Raw genomic sequence first — 14801 nt, 5'->3', positions numbered from 1 at the left:
ACCAAAACAAGCAAACAAACTTTCGTATGAAAAAGTTGATTACTTTTGAAAAAAATCCTTACACTTATATTTTCATTTGAAAACTTATTTTAGTATAAAAGGGCTAGGGGAGGGGTAATTATATAATTTTTTAAATAGAATTTGACAGGCCCTGCTCAAAACCAAGGAGTTAATTTCCTCTTGTCACCACAACCTGTTCAACCCAACAGGGTCCTTTTTATTCTAAGAGACTGTCCTTACTACTTTTTTCCATATTTCAATTTGAAACCATTCAGGTGTTTGTGTTAAAAGCACCTAAGGAGCAGAGCAGCTGTGGCTGTTGACTTGCAGAAGGAACAGTGGGAACTGAAAGGAAAAGACGTTCTGGGCACTGAGGAATTGTGATGAAACAACTGGTGTGGGTCTGTGGGAGGGGCAGCACCTGTGCTTCATTTGCTGTAGACAAAATGCTGTCACTGATGTTCCCTTTTGTAGCTTCTTCCCAAGGTTCCCCCATGGGAGCAGCTTCTGAGCTTAAGAGGAATAAAAATGCAGTGATTCCTCACCTACAATTGGAAGTGAACTTTACACCATGACAGGCAGCTCTGTTGATCTTTCCGATGTGCTGTAAGTCACAGGACATCCGAGGTGCCTGCAGCTTTGTGTGTAGCACACTGCTGTGGAGGAGGATTTGCCAGATGGCTGGAAGTTGCCCAATGTTTACTGATTCCAACATGATTCTGCAATGGGGAACAGCAGAGAGGAGAGCAGGACTTCCCTCCTGACTCAGCCACTGGTACTAGGCAGGTGGTTTAGTTTTCATCCTTTCCTCCATCAAGCTGGGTTTTTTTTTATTATTTTCTTTTACTAACTTTACCTGCTGTCACATGGACACCCCAGTACTAACAGCAGCCCCAAGAAATGCCAACACCTCCCTGGCTGCATGGTCTCACCTGGAGCCAGAGGCAATACTTGCTTTGAGTGTCAGGCTCCAAAACTCTGAATTTTGGATGATCGACCCTAAGGGACCAGCACCAAAGATACAGGCCCACACCCGTCTTTTTCCTAGTGTTTCTAAATATATTTACATCTTCGGATTAAAGGCACTGCACCAATGGAAAGAACAGTTCATTAATGATTGTTATATTCTTTCAAAAGCATAACAAAACGACCCTTTCTGTGACCCATCCTGCAAGCCAGGAGTGCCTTTCACCTCTGATTTTGCTTGATTTAGTGTTCTTATGCAAACATCTGGCAGGTAAGAGGTCTGCAAATAAACAACCTGCTGATTATGTGTCACTTCACCTTGCAGCACCCACTGCTGCTCTGATGCCTTAAGGCCTCCAGTGCTTGCAGAATATCCACCTATCCATCACCAACCCACCACTCCTGCAAACATACATGGTTTATAGGGCCACAGTGACCTAGAATATGGAACCGATCTGGAGAAAGAAATTTAGCAACCCTGGGAGAAATGCATTAGGGTGTGTTCTGTGGTCTAATGACCCTGGATCACTCAGCTGTTCCACAGCACAGATCCACCAGTAGGTGCACTGGCACTAGGAGGGCAGAACAGGGGTGGGAACCCACCATGGGTGTGATGGGCTTGGGAATTCTGTGTGCGTTGTCTAAACTCTTGCAGCATGAAACGACAGCCTCAGCCACTGCAGACACGGTCACCTTGAGACAGGCTGAATTAAAAGCTGTCTGCTCAACAAAGTCCAGTTTTTCAAGCTTTTGAGCATCCTTTCATGTAGTGCTGCAATCATCTGAACACCAGGCAATTCCCTTAACCCCTACACAGTCAGGGCATCATTAGAAAGAGAAGGATTTACCCTCTCTCCATGGAGCCCTCAAACTCTACAAAGCCACAGCAGAAGACCGCAACCCCGTTCTGAAAGTTTGCACAGAAACATGTAGCAGACATCTGAGGGCAAAAGTTTCCATTACCTGTTAGCAGGATACTTCCACCATTATTTGAAACACAGGACAACAGAAGGCTGGTGTTTTTCCATCATTTTTTCCAGACCAAAACAGATGAGCAGAGAAGAGCAGGGGAAATAAAAGCCTTTTGATGTTGCTAAAGAGGTTATTTGCATGCAAAGCCGTCTTGCTCTGCCCCTGGATTCCAGTCAAGTCTTTTGGTCTGGAAACCAGTATTTCAGGAGGAACTGCATTGTTAGAAGGTGAGCTGCTAAGGAAGACTCCCTGATTTCTAATGAATTATTTTTAAGGAAACATCTGATGAGAGTATCAGCCAGTGAGGTCATAGCTTGGAGCTGAATTTCCCTAATTACAGCCTTCCCATTAAAATGAGGATATGAAGCAATAAAAGAGGCATTGGTTGCATCCCTGCTTTATTGCTATCAGTCTCAACTTGCCCTTAACTAAGCCAATTCCATGCCAATCCTACCTGGCTTTTAACTCCCATATTGCCATACACAGCCTTGTTAAATCCATCAAACGCAACTCCTGTGACTTAGAGATTTTATACACCACACCCTCGCAGGCCCTGCGCCAGAGAGAAAGAAATACATGACACACTTTACCCTGTGTTTGATAGCAAGACCTGACTGAAGCTTTTCCCACGGTGGCGACAAGTGGGTACACTCTTTCCCTGATGTCTGATAGCTCACGCTGCAGTGTCCCCTCCCTTTGGGAGCTCTTCCCTGCCGTGTCTCCTCTCTCCCCAGAACTGAGAACAGCTTCTCTTGTCAAATCTGGCAAAAGTGGCCTATGGGGCCAAATATCTTTGGAATGAAGTGGGGTACATAAACAAAAATCTATGTGTGTCCTTTCCTTTAGGAAATCAAGGTGACGGGAAAGTAAAGCTTTGCTTTTGACAGCACCACCCCCTCTGCTGTGGCAATCATTTATGAGGTTGCACCATGACCAAAAAGATTATTTTAACACAATGTCCCTTCCATAAAAATTTGCTTCCTCCCCAACACCTCTCTGCTATTAGAGTCCATTCATTGCTTATCCCTGACATACTTATAACGATGATGAAAACAAAATGTGTAATTATTTTTTTCCCCATAAACTCTTCCCACATTCATCACACAGGTACACTTGAGTACCAGATCTTTTTGGAGCTCAGATTTAGATCAACACAAGAGTCACTTTCTAGAGGTGCCTCCATAGCTTCTAAGCTTGCTCCCGTAAATGTAGTTGTGGACACAGGCCATACGGGGCTTTTTTCCTGCATAAGCAGAAGCACTTTTTAGCAATTGTCCAGAATCTGAGCAGAAGTTGCTTGCCTCCCCAACACCTCTCTGTGTAGCAACCAACTGTGCTCTGCACTGATGACAACACTGACCCACAAATGCTTGGAAATTATTTTAGATGCAGCTTAACTGTCCATCACCACGTCACCATTAGGACTCCACAGCTACCAGCAAGACCTCAGAGCCCCACAGTGCCCCTGAGCACCCAGGTGGAACAGCGTGGGAGGGGACAGCAATCCCCCCAGCCAGATGCAGGCAGCCAGCACTGCAAACACAGCAACACTCATCCCACTCAGCCATCACCTCGGTTTCTACAGTCAGCCTCAGACTCACACATTGCACGAATTGCACCTAACCAGCACCTGCAAGTAAATTTACTAAATAAAGGCTAAATCCTGACATCACTGTCTTGCCCAGGGTGCCTTTTACCTGCATACTATCTACAGGAGGAGCTGCTCACAGATCACTGATAAATCAGCACAAGTTTCATTTCCTACATTGAAACCTGCTGCCACACATTTTGGATCAATTATCAAGGGCTCCTGTGACAAAGGGGAGGACGTGGGGCTTGGCTGGCACAGTCTCTCCCAACCAGTGACCCAGAGGTCTGTCACCAACAAACAGACCCAATTAAAAATCAAATTATTCACAAAACACCCGAATGTTACATTTGCTGGAGAAAAGAGTTGTACAGAGATAGGATCAAGGTGCTGAGCAGAGGAGCCACACGGTGCTGGAAATGCTACAGTTTCATAGTCCAAATGCAATTTCTGTAGTAGCAGGTAATATATTTTATGGAAGAAAAAAAAATAGCAGATATGTTCAGATCCTGCAGATCTTACATCTTTACATTGCCTTATGACAGATACCATTTCTACCTATAAATGTGGGCTTGACCAAGTAAAGTTGTTGGTTTTACTGCTGTTTTTGCTTGACTCTGCTGACCTACAGCAAAATGTGTCTAATGTCTCCTGCTGCAATGAAAGGGCCTTTTTATCAGCAGTAGGTTTCTGTGTACACACGATCACTGTGCACACACACAGGGAGGATGTCGGTAGAGGAGGGTGGGGATGAAGGCAAAATACTGGTGTGCAGCACAATCCAAAGCATTCACACACTACTATTAGCAAGAGAGGCTTTGGCTGCAGCTGCACTGGGAGTTGACAGGGGAGTCATAGCTCACAATCCATAGAAAGGGCTGAAACACGTGGCCATGATGAGGCCTCCCAACTAAACAGTCACAGAATAGAAGGGTGTAAAATAAGGTTAAGTGATGGAGGAGGCCATGGGCTGGATCTGACTTTCTCAGCACTGGAATTCAGTATGGAGGCAGCTAAGTCTTAAATCACAGCTGTTGATGGCAAAAATGTGTCCTGTACTTCTTCTGATCTTGTGCTACACAACAATTTACAGCACAAGAGTGCCCTGGTCATTACATGCTCATCTTTTGTTAATATTTCTTTTTCAAATGCACCTTTGTTGGGAGCCAATCCTTTCCCACTATAATTCAAAAGTCAGGAAGGATCATTAGGGAAATTTTGCACAACCTTCAGCAGGGAACATGCCTTTGCCAAGCAAGTACATGATGCATGGAACCCCACAATTCCATTTAGGATATATCCATCTTCCCTTGACACTTGTGTGTTTCTTGACCCCTCGACCTTGTCCTTCGGTCCTACAACCTACTGCACACAGCTGTAGTACTAAGCGGAGAATAATAAACACCAGCACTTGAAGAATAAGACACTTTCTGAAATGCTTTGTTGCTTTATGAACTACAGTTACAGCTTTTAATAAGGTGAAATCTTTTCAGGACCACAAACACCGCTGGGGATTTAATTTCTCTTGCGTACTTTTATCGTCTGTTCCACTATGCACATGCACAAAGTCCACAGCTTTGCAGCATGCACAACCTGCTCAGCGTACGCCCGCAGCTCGGCCACTGCAGCCAGGCTCACACGCCACCTCACCCGGAGTGCAGCCTCCTGCTTCAACACCTTCCCCCTTCCCTCCTGCTCCCAACAAGAAAACCCACTCGAGAGCAGAGATCTCTGTCTGGGCTAAGGATGTGTGCAAGGGCTGTTGAACCCACCTGCTGCTGCCACCATACCCTCCTCTCCCACTCCAGTCCCGAGCCCCAGGGGCCAGGGCAGCAACGGGGCTGCCGGGGCTTGCACAGGTATCTGCTGCCGCTGCACCGAGCCCAGCCCCGTCCCGGAGGAGGAGCCGGCCGGGCAGGTGAGCTGGCAGCCCGGCCCAGCCCTGCCCAGTCCCGCCGGTTCAGCCCTCGGCTCCGGGATGCCCTGAGCCGGCCGGAGGACGAAGGAGATGGAGCCGCTGGATGCGAACAGCAGCTGCAGCAACGGTGGGTGCAGCCGGGGCCGGCAGCGCGGGGGAGCGGGACCAGCGCGGCGGGAGGGTCTCGGGGAGGGGGCTGGGGCCGCTGCACCCCCGGCCTTCTACCCCCACCCAGCTTTGGGGCTGCTCCCTGACACTGCTCTGCTTTTCTGGGTTTCAGGTTTGTTATTGTTGGGGTTTTTTGTTTGTTTTTCGATACAAGTGGGAAAACTCACTCTATCCGCAAGGCACATAGCCTGCTCTGCCGGCAGCAAGCTCCGCGCTCTGCCAGCCTTACAGCTCTTACAGAAAAGCTAGCTGGTTTGGTTTTTTTCCTTCCTTTAAAGATTACCTAAACCAGTCTGTGATCACCCCATCCCGCTGCTTTACAACTGTGCCCAGCAGCACATTGCAGAGACTTTTACCTAGCTGAAGAGGCAAGATGTCCCTCTGTTCCCCAGGATATAGTTCCACAATCAAGGGTGTTTTTACACAAGAAAATAAACCTACTAGGGAACCTTTGGAAACTCATCTTAGAAAGTCACTGGATTTTTTTCCATTAGAAAATGTTCAGATGCAAATCCACAGCTACATATGCCAGGGGCAGGGGTGCAGCTGCAAAAGATCTAAGCCAGTTTTTTGGTTTAAAAAAAAGGTGAGACCCATGCCCAGGGGGTCAGTTTAACCATTGCATACCCCTGCCTGTAGAGACAAATACTTGCTCCATACTTTCTACATGAGTTCAGGCAAAAAAATTAAAATCTTTTACTACAAAGGGACTTTTGTGACACTCCAGTTGGGTGCTCTGTTCCCCATGGTCACAGTCACGCTGTCTTTACTACACTCGGAGTGAAAACTATGATAGAAAGAAGTGCTGGGTGTGGTAGGAGTGTGAGGGTAGGAAGAAACGCAGCAATTTTGCCACCCACACACAGTAACACACCTTGGCTAGAGGCACAAGGACTTAGTGCTTTTGATATTAACAGTGGAAAACCATGCCTGTTTTTAGTCCTTCTACACTGGCAGGACTTGATGTGATTTACAAGCACTTGGGCTCTCTGCAAATAGGTAGAATAAAACCATTAGGCAGTAGAGGCAACACAGAGATGAAACTTTGGTCAAGGATGAGCCTGTTGTTGTCATATGAGCAATCCCATGACACTGCTCAGTACACAGAGCCGGGACAGAAGCACTGTTACAAAGTACTGGCATCACTCCACGTTAGACCCAAAGCAATAAGCTGCAGACAAACTGGCAGATGCAAGGATCAGGTGGCTGGAAAACACCAAAGCCTTTAAATCACTGAGGCTGAGTATTGATAAGGCATAGTTCAAACTCGTAACACTGGAGTTTGGTAGAGACACTCTGACGTGGATGTTTGGAAATTCAAATTACTTCACTATAGTGGTCTTTGTGGCCATCCAGTTCAGAGTGTGGACCAGCAGACACAGAGTCAGTGAGCTGCTTGAACTGCACACCATAAATCCATCACTCAACACCTTGCCATTTCCATATCTGAGTAAAGACACATCCTGAATTTTTGAGAGCTGGTGGGTATGTGCTGTTAGGGTGACAACACAGGTGGCTGTTCAGAGGGACATCTGGATCAGTCCAAAAAGCAGAGTTGATAGCCATGTCAGTAATTTGCTGTTTTATCTCCATGGTGGTCTCACAGGGTCTCTTGTCACCCTTTCCTGCCTTTCCCATCGGGTTGTGTGCCAAGTGATCGGCAATGCTGAGCCAGATGATGCTGTCCAGGACAATAGGACTTCAGATAACTTCTGGGTAACTTGTCTGGAAAGCAGTTATGGATTCTACATTGGCCTGGGCTTGGCTGTCTTCTCCAGCTTCCTCATTGGAAGCAGCGTCATCCTCAAGAAGAAGGGGCTGCTACGGCTGGTGGAGAAGGGAGGCACCAGGGCAGGTAAAGCTTTTGTGGGGGGCAGGAGGGAGGAGGTCCCCCTGTTCCCAGAAACACATGCATCAGCCATGCACTTGTATGGCAAGGGAATACCTCTGAGTACAAGTCAGCCTTCCATCAGCAATGTAAGATAAACCTTTTCTGCATGTATGTTTGTGTGTGAGACTCAGAAAACAGTGCTAATTTACAGAGCCCTACATTGGAAGGCCCAGCTAAAAACAGCATTCCCCTGCTCTGCACCATAAATAGCAACTCACATGTGCAGCGTGATCAGATGTGCACCCACCAGGAGAACAATACATGCCCATCACAGCTTTTATGTGGGAAAGCGCGAGGCCGGGAGGAAGCGGAGTGTTGAAAGCTCTCTGAAACGTGCCCCTTTGCACAAAGGTGCAAATCATCCCCATGCCGCAGACTGGAGCAGAACAGCACAGCCCCATGACCCCACTTTTGCCCTTATTGGTGCACTAGGCATTTTTGCCACCAAGTCACTGAGACAAGAATGTGGCCCCATGCGCTTTAATTGCACTAGCAAGAGCCATTTGTCAATGCGAGACTGTACGCCAGCTGTACGTGTGAACTCTGCTTGTGGTTTTCAGAAAGGATACTACTAAGGTGTGTTGCTCAACAATGTGTAGATAACTTTCCTCTAGCTCTTAGGGTGAGGTGCGTGTTTATGTGCACACATATTTGCATGGGAAGTGGTGGAGGAGCACTGCCTACAGTGGGATTGCACTGTGGAATTGGATGCATCCCATCAGCATCACAGTCATGTGCTCTAGCAGCAGCACAACTCCTATCTGGCAGCTGACCTACTTGCATAACTACAGAACAAAATAATTATAATTTAAATACTACTGCTTCCCAGTTCTGGCCTAGGAACAATTCTTAAATCATTTTACAGAGAAAGTCAGTGTCACTGTCCCCATTTTAATGTCCCCATAGGGGGACACAGAGGAATGGAACAAAGTGACTGTCCAGAGTCAACGAGCAAAGCTGCCAACAGCACCTGGGCCACAGACCAGCCTTGAGTCTGACTCCATCTCCTGCCATTAGGTTGGCTGCATGCAGCTGCTGAATTCACAAGGGTTTGCTTTTCGGCCTTATATTTTCACAATGAAATATCAATATTGTTTCAATTGTAGAAGAGGTCTCTCCTCCTTCCCTCCACGAGCTCCTCTTACAATGGAGCCAAGCAAGCAAAGCAAAAGCAAACCCCTCCCTATTTTTCAGAGTGTTTAACCAGGAATTAGTGATCAATCACAGAAAACTGCAGCTGACAGTTCTCGAAAGAAAAAAAACAAAGCAAAACCAACAAAACAACCAACAAACAACACCCCCACCTAGCAGTTTCTAAGGAATACCGAAGCATAGCATTTGAACTTGAGCATTTGTATACTTTAAGAAACAGAAGATGTTGAATTCAAGCAAATTCCAGTCCACCTCCTCATTCCCCCTTTCCCTGTCTCACTCTTCAATCTCTCAGTCCACACACTTCACCCCAGCTATCTGAGCATGTCGCTCTTCTCCAAGGCAGGCCAAACGCTGCTGCCACTGACAGCTCTGGTCATGTCACACTTACCAAAAACACAGGCTCTCTCTGACCCAGTAAAATCAGGGTGCACAATGTCAGCAAACTCAAGCTCCTTACATCTAACAGCTTGTGTGTTAAACCAAGAGCTGGATTAGTTCCCAACACAGTATGTCCATTCTTCCTCATTTATATGCACATTTCTTTCATTGCGCTGTTCCAATGCCACAATTTTTTCATCAGAAACGCTCAGTCACAAAACACTCCACATTAAAGTAACATCAGGATTTCTGGCAGTTTAGGCTGAGACCTTATGAGACAACTATTACATGACAGAAAGCAACATACAAAACCAGCAGATAGCAGGGACACGATGCAGGGAGCCTTCACCACGACTGGATAGCAACCGACTGGTTTTAGCCCCCTTCATAGCTATAACCCCCACTTGAGCTGGGTTTGGAAAAACTCATTGCCTTACCTTAGTACCCACATGCGAGACTTCCCAACAAGCCGATGCAATGCGAGGTGGAGTGCAGGATCCCCATGGGCAGGATGCAGGTGGCAGCGTTCCAGGGAGCAGCTGTGGGTGGGGGGCACCCAGCACAGAGCATCATCCCTCTGCTCCAGGAGTGCTCCACAGTGAACAGGCAAGTGGAACATGCAAGACAAAACATGATGGGTCCATGAGAGCTCAAGCTGGGGTGCTTATTGCTGGGTTTGGGGGCTGATGCACCCTGATGAACCAGCAGGGATGACCACAGCTCCCAGGGCTGAGGGGCAGCCCCAAGGTCCATGCAGCAGGGCAAGCTGCACCCCAGGACAATAACCTGTGTGGGTGCCATTCCCATTGCTACCCAGGATTAAACAACTGCTTTTATTGTATTTGTATTGTCCAGCCCTGAGTTCCAGCTTCTGCTAATGTCTTGACTCAATTTCCACATAGGATAGCATGTCTGCATAGTCTATCCTTCCAAGATGTTTTCTTTGTCACATTCTTCCCCTTTCAGTTTATCCCTCTCCAAAGGGACATTTCTCATCTCTTACTTTGAAGAGCATGGTTGTTAACTCCTGCATTCCTCTGTCCTTTGCTTCCCCAGGAGATGGAGGCCACGGCTATTTAAAGGACTGGCTCTGGTGGGCTGGCTTGTTAACCAGTAAGTAGAAGCTGTTTCCCTGGGTTTGCAGTTTATCCAGGGTCTGTCCTTGTGAATCAGGTGTGGAACAAGCCCAGCATGTGGTGGCTTAAATCCTTTTTTATGGTGAGCAGAAGTACCTCAAGGAGAGTGGAGGCAGCGAGCCACACAGAATCTGCTTCACCATCCTCCTGCAGAGCTGGTAGGACTTGCTAGTTCAGTTTTACCCAATGAAGTGCACAAAAAGCCAGGTTTTAATAAGGCAGCTGGCTGTTCTGGGTACTAGGCACAGGGCAAACAGCCTTCCATGCGTGCCTGGAAGCTCCAGGAAAGCTTACTGCTGCAACACAAGGAAGATAGCAAGGAGATGTTGGTAGCAGATCCCTTCCTGAGCAAAACTTGCTTTACCTTCGAGCAAGCCTTAAGTCCTCCTTTTCATCTTCTCCAATTGGAGTCACAGCCAGGCAAAGAGCAGCAGAGGGTTTTTCAGAGCAGTCTTTTCTGGCTCTTACTGCTGCAGCAGCTCAAGGTGCCCCCTCCTTGCTCTGCCCTTGCAGCTCCTGCTGCACAACCACTATCACACAACCCATAAGCAAGCACACAATACTTGCTGCTCAGGGGACAGGGAAAGCTCAGAAAGGTGATACTATACCCCCAAGGAGACACTTTTATAGGTGAGGAGCAGCCTCCCAGCAGCTCCCACAACTGCCCACCCCCTCACTAATGACCCAGACGTGCTGCAGCTGCTTGGCTGGGCTATGGGGGCTTAATGAGTTGATATGGACCAGCTGTGGCACAGCTGACCCCTGGCACCCCCAGCCGTTCTCCCTGGGGGTGCAGGCTCCAGGGGTGCCTCTCTGCTTACGTTAATTTGTACAAGAGAGATTTTCACCTGCTATCTGGCTCTGTCCAGAAGCAGCATGAAAACCCCATAATAAAACCCACTGTCTGACATCTTACTACTTTGCAAACCCACAAGAGAAAACAGAAAAAGTAAGCTGTAACTCACTCGTATTTGTTTTTCTTGTGTTTGTTTAGTGGGTGGAGGAGAAGCTGCCAACTTTGCCGCCTATGCCTTTGCTCCTGCAACTATTGTCACGCCTCTGGGGGCTCTGAGCGTGCTCATAAGGTGATTTATGGTCTATAATTTACTATTTGCCTTTTTTTATTTGTCTGTTTGTCTTGTAAGATAGAAAGACTTGTAGGGGTGCTGATATGATTTATTCTGCTGGAAGGAAGAAAATATCTCAGTGTTTTCTAAAAAACATGTTAACAGTTGTTGTCCTTTGAGGGGATCATTTGGAAACTGCAGCATGCCCTTCTGGAAATGCTGGATGTGGATAGCACCTGCATACACTTCAGGTTAAATTATTGAAAATATCAGTGTTGCTTCCATCCTTATTCAAGGTTGGGTGGTATTGTTTTGGTTGGGTTTTGTAGCGAACAGCCTAAAAATCAAAAAGGTCAAAAATATCAGGCTTGTTTGTAAACTGTCTTTTGTTTGCCTTTTTTTGCTAGGCTTTTAGGGTGCTCTAATGTTGTGCGTTTATATTTTTGTTTCTTGCCAAAAGGGCTGAAATTCTGCTTTATTTTTTTATATATATTTAACAAGGAAATTCAATGGAATTCATTCATATGTGGCTCCAGGTACTGAAAATTTTATAGGAGTGTTAGTGTGAAATGCATACGTAAACTGAGTGTTGGGACTGCTCTGGTGTCTTGCTCAAAATTTTTATGGAAAACTAGATATTCTTGCAGATATATCTACAGCCCTGGTGCTTTCAGAGTTTCTCTGGGGCTTGATAGTTCTGATGATTTAAAATTAATGTAACTCTTTTGCTGTTAGGCTGAGATTTTTCTCTCTGTTATGCTGGTCCTTGAAGTAGTTTCCTTGGGCACTAGAGGCTTTATAATGTCCACTGGGTCATGAATGAATCTGGAGACCCTGATAATATTTCTGAGGTTGTGCTAACACATTCAGCACTTTTTAACTTTGCTAATACATGAGCTGTGATCTACAGATCACACCTGCATCTTTGCAGGTTCAGCTGTCAGTAGATGCAATGTGATTACGCATTAACACATTAGATTCCAACAAATCTACTCCGAATTTGTGTCCTTCTATCACATGAAGGCATTCTTTACCTCATTTTAGCTGCTGTTCCTTCTTCAAAGGACTTCAAAGCACCAACTGACGGTGTTTTTTCTGTCCCATGCAGTGCCATCCTGTCTTCATATTTGCTTGGAGAACGGCTCAACCTGCTGGGAAAGCTGGGCTGCATGCTGAGCCTGGTGGGCAGCACGGTGATGGTGATACATGCCCCAGAGGACGAGAAGGTCACTACCCTGGATGAGATGTTGTCTAAGCTGAAAGAGCCAGGTACACAGGTCGTGTTTTCCCTCCTGGGGCTGGGCGGTGTGTACTGTTCTGTTCCCTGTGCCTGCTGCTCAGTTTTAAGTTATTTCTCTCTCTCTCTTTCAGGTTTCCTCGCTTATGCTGCGATCCTCTTGGCTCTTTGCTTCCTCTCGATCTTCTACCTCGCCCCCCACTATGGCCAGAGAAACATCCTTATCTACCTCACCATCTGCTCCATTATTGGTGCCTTCTCTGTGTCCTCAGTCAAGGGCCTGGGTATTGCCATCAAGGGCTTCTTTGCTGGACGGCCTGTGCTGCAGCACCCATTGACATGGATCCTGGTCATCACGCTGGTGGCATCCATCACTACACAAATTAACTACCTCAATAAATCTCTAGACATTTTCAACACCTCTTTGGTGTTTCCCATCTACTACGTGCTGTTCACCACCATCGTCATCACAACTTCCATCATTCTCTTTAAGGAGTGGGTCACCATGACTGTAGTGGACATAATTGGGACAGTTTGTGGCTTCCTCACCATCATTTTGGGGGTGTTTTTACTCCATGCCTTCAAAGACATGGACGTCAGTTTAGGAAATCTACCACAAGTCCTCCAGAATGAACAGCAAGGACCGGTCACCCGAGACGACAAGAACATCCTGATAGAGGTGGACAACTCCAGCATCACCCCAGAGGATAAACCCAAAGTATTCACAATCTACACCTAATGCATTCTATTTGAGGGTTTGGAGGGTGGAGGAATGGGTTGGTGTCAATATTCCAGATGCTAGTAAGCAATTTTTAAAAGGAAAAGCAGAAAATCAACAGTATTTTATCCAGAGCTTGGTAGAGTCAAGCCAAATCTTTCCCTGTTCTTTTGGATTGGATCTTTGTCATGGGGTGGCAGCAAGGGGTATGTTTAATCCTCACTGGGCTTTAATACACGCAGCCACTGAAAATGAAAACCTTCTCAAAATATGATAGACCTGTGACAGAGCTTTTCTCTGAGGCCTCTTCCCTCCTCTTATTCTTGGCAGGGCTAATGTTTACTCTTGCATTCCTTCTTTGAGGTGACCATTAACATGTTTATTTCCAGGCCTTGATTGAGTCATTGATCAGTGGTTTTTGTCTTTTTTCCTTTCCAGACACTTGCGTGAACTCTAAAATACACACAAGTACCAAATGGAGGTGAGAGACAAGGACTGAATGGGGCACACCTGCTATTCAGACTCCGCTCATCCATGTTTAATTACTTGTTCTGCAAATATGGGACAAGAATATTGGTGAATATGGGCAAAACGTGGCAAATTCTGGAACAGGTGCTCACTGAGGCTCAGTGGCAGAACCCAAGCATGAAGTGTTTTTGTAAGATCGTGGCAGAGAAATATTTTTCAGATTTTGGTTTTTGCTTTGTTGTTATTGTTGTTTTGGTTTTTTGTTTTGTTTGTTTGGGGTGTTTTTTCCTTAGCAGCTGTGGTGCCCAGGCCCTGGTGATGTGGTCGGTGAAGCCACTGGGTCTGATCAAGGCGTCCCCTGAGCAAGCAGCAGCCCTGGCTCAGGCTGGGGAGCTCTGACAGCCTAAACCCCATGTCAGGAGAAACACCACCACTGTCTTCAACACTTTTTGTGGTCTGTGAAAATCTTTTCAGCCTGAAAGAGTGAGTGGCTGTAAGTTTAAAGGTTGGTTCGTGGGGCTTTTTTAGCAAACGTCTAGACCTTGGAGGGCTTCCCAACTCCCCCATGACCTCTCCTGCCGTCATTTAAGCCCCAAAGCTTTTTTATTGTCACTTAGAGGGAGGTGTGACCTGCATGTGATGCTCTGCAGAGCTGTAGGGATGCAGTTTATCCCAGAGCAGTCCTGCTCACTCCCCTCCACCTCTCAATATAGTATGGGTGCTACCTGGACTCTTTGCTTGTGTCTCACCTTCAAAACCCCCTTGGATTTGTATCAGTGGTGAGAAAGAATGGATGGGAGATGTGACATTTTGGCCTGGGTCTTACAGCTCAGGGAAAGTAGAGCCTGTTTGCTCACAGCAAATCCCAAACAGGGTGCAGCAAAGCCTGAGCTGGCTTTGCCAGGCTGGCTTGGACTGGAGGCAGCTCTGGCTGGGTTAGCCCTGGACCAAGGCACACGCTGATGCTGTCCGAGATGCTGAGCCAGTTATACCTGGGTCTAAGCATAAGCAATTTGGGGTTGGGCGGGAGAGGAATATGCAATCTCTTATTTTAATAACATTTCAGGGTTGTATTTGGGGCTTTTTTTGGGAATGTGGAAAGGGAAATAAAAGATTTTTCTAAACATAACCCAAAAACA

The 14801-nt window shown here is 46.7% G+C and overlaps 1 protein-coding gene across 1 annotated transcript; it reads left to right on the top strand.

Annotated features, from left to right (window-relative positions):
• The first annotated feature begins 5499 nt into the window (after positions 1–5499).
• NIPAL4 (NIPA like domain containing 4) lies at positions 5500–13765 on the top strand. Its single transcript, XM_082063559.1, has 7 exons — positions 5500–5571; positions 7219–7467; positions 10093–10149; positions 11167–11257; positions 12348–12508; positions 12611–13194; positions 13633–13765. Exons 1-7 carry the CDS (start codon positions 5535–5537, stop codon positions 13642–13644), a joined length of 1191 nt encoding a protein of 396 aa, XP_081919685.1. The 5' UTR covers positions 5500–5534; the 3' UTR covers positions 13645–13765.
• The last annotated feature ends 1036 nt before the right edge of the window (positions 13766–14801 follow it).

This window comes from Streptopelia decaocto (genome assembly GCF_964273445.1).
Source record: "Streptopelia decaocto genome assembly, chromosome: 12".
Taxonomy (NCBI): domain Eukaryota; kingdom Metazoa; phylum Chordata; class Aves; order Columbiformes; family Columbidae; genus Streptopelia; species Streptopelia decaocto.
This window is presented reverse-complemented; position numbering and strand designations above follow the sequence as displayed.

Coding starts and splice junctions, on each gene's coding strand:
- NIPAL4 (XM_082063559.1), top strand. CDS start 5,535: ATGGAGCCGCTGGATGCGAACAGCAGCTGCAGCAACG. Junction 5,572..7,218: donor GAACAGCAGCTGCAGCAACG/GTGGGTGCAGCC, acceptor GTGGTCTCACAG/GGTCTCTTGTCACCCTTTCC. Junction 10,150..11,166: donor GTGGGCTGGCTTGTTAACCA/GTAAGTAGAAGC, acceptor GTGTTTGTTTAG/TGGGTGGAGGAGAAGCTGCC.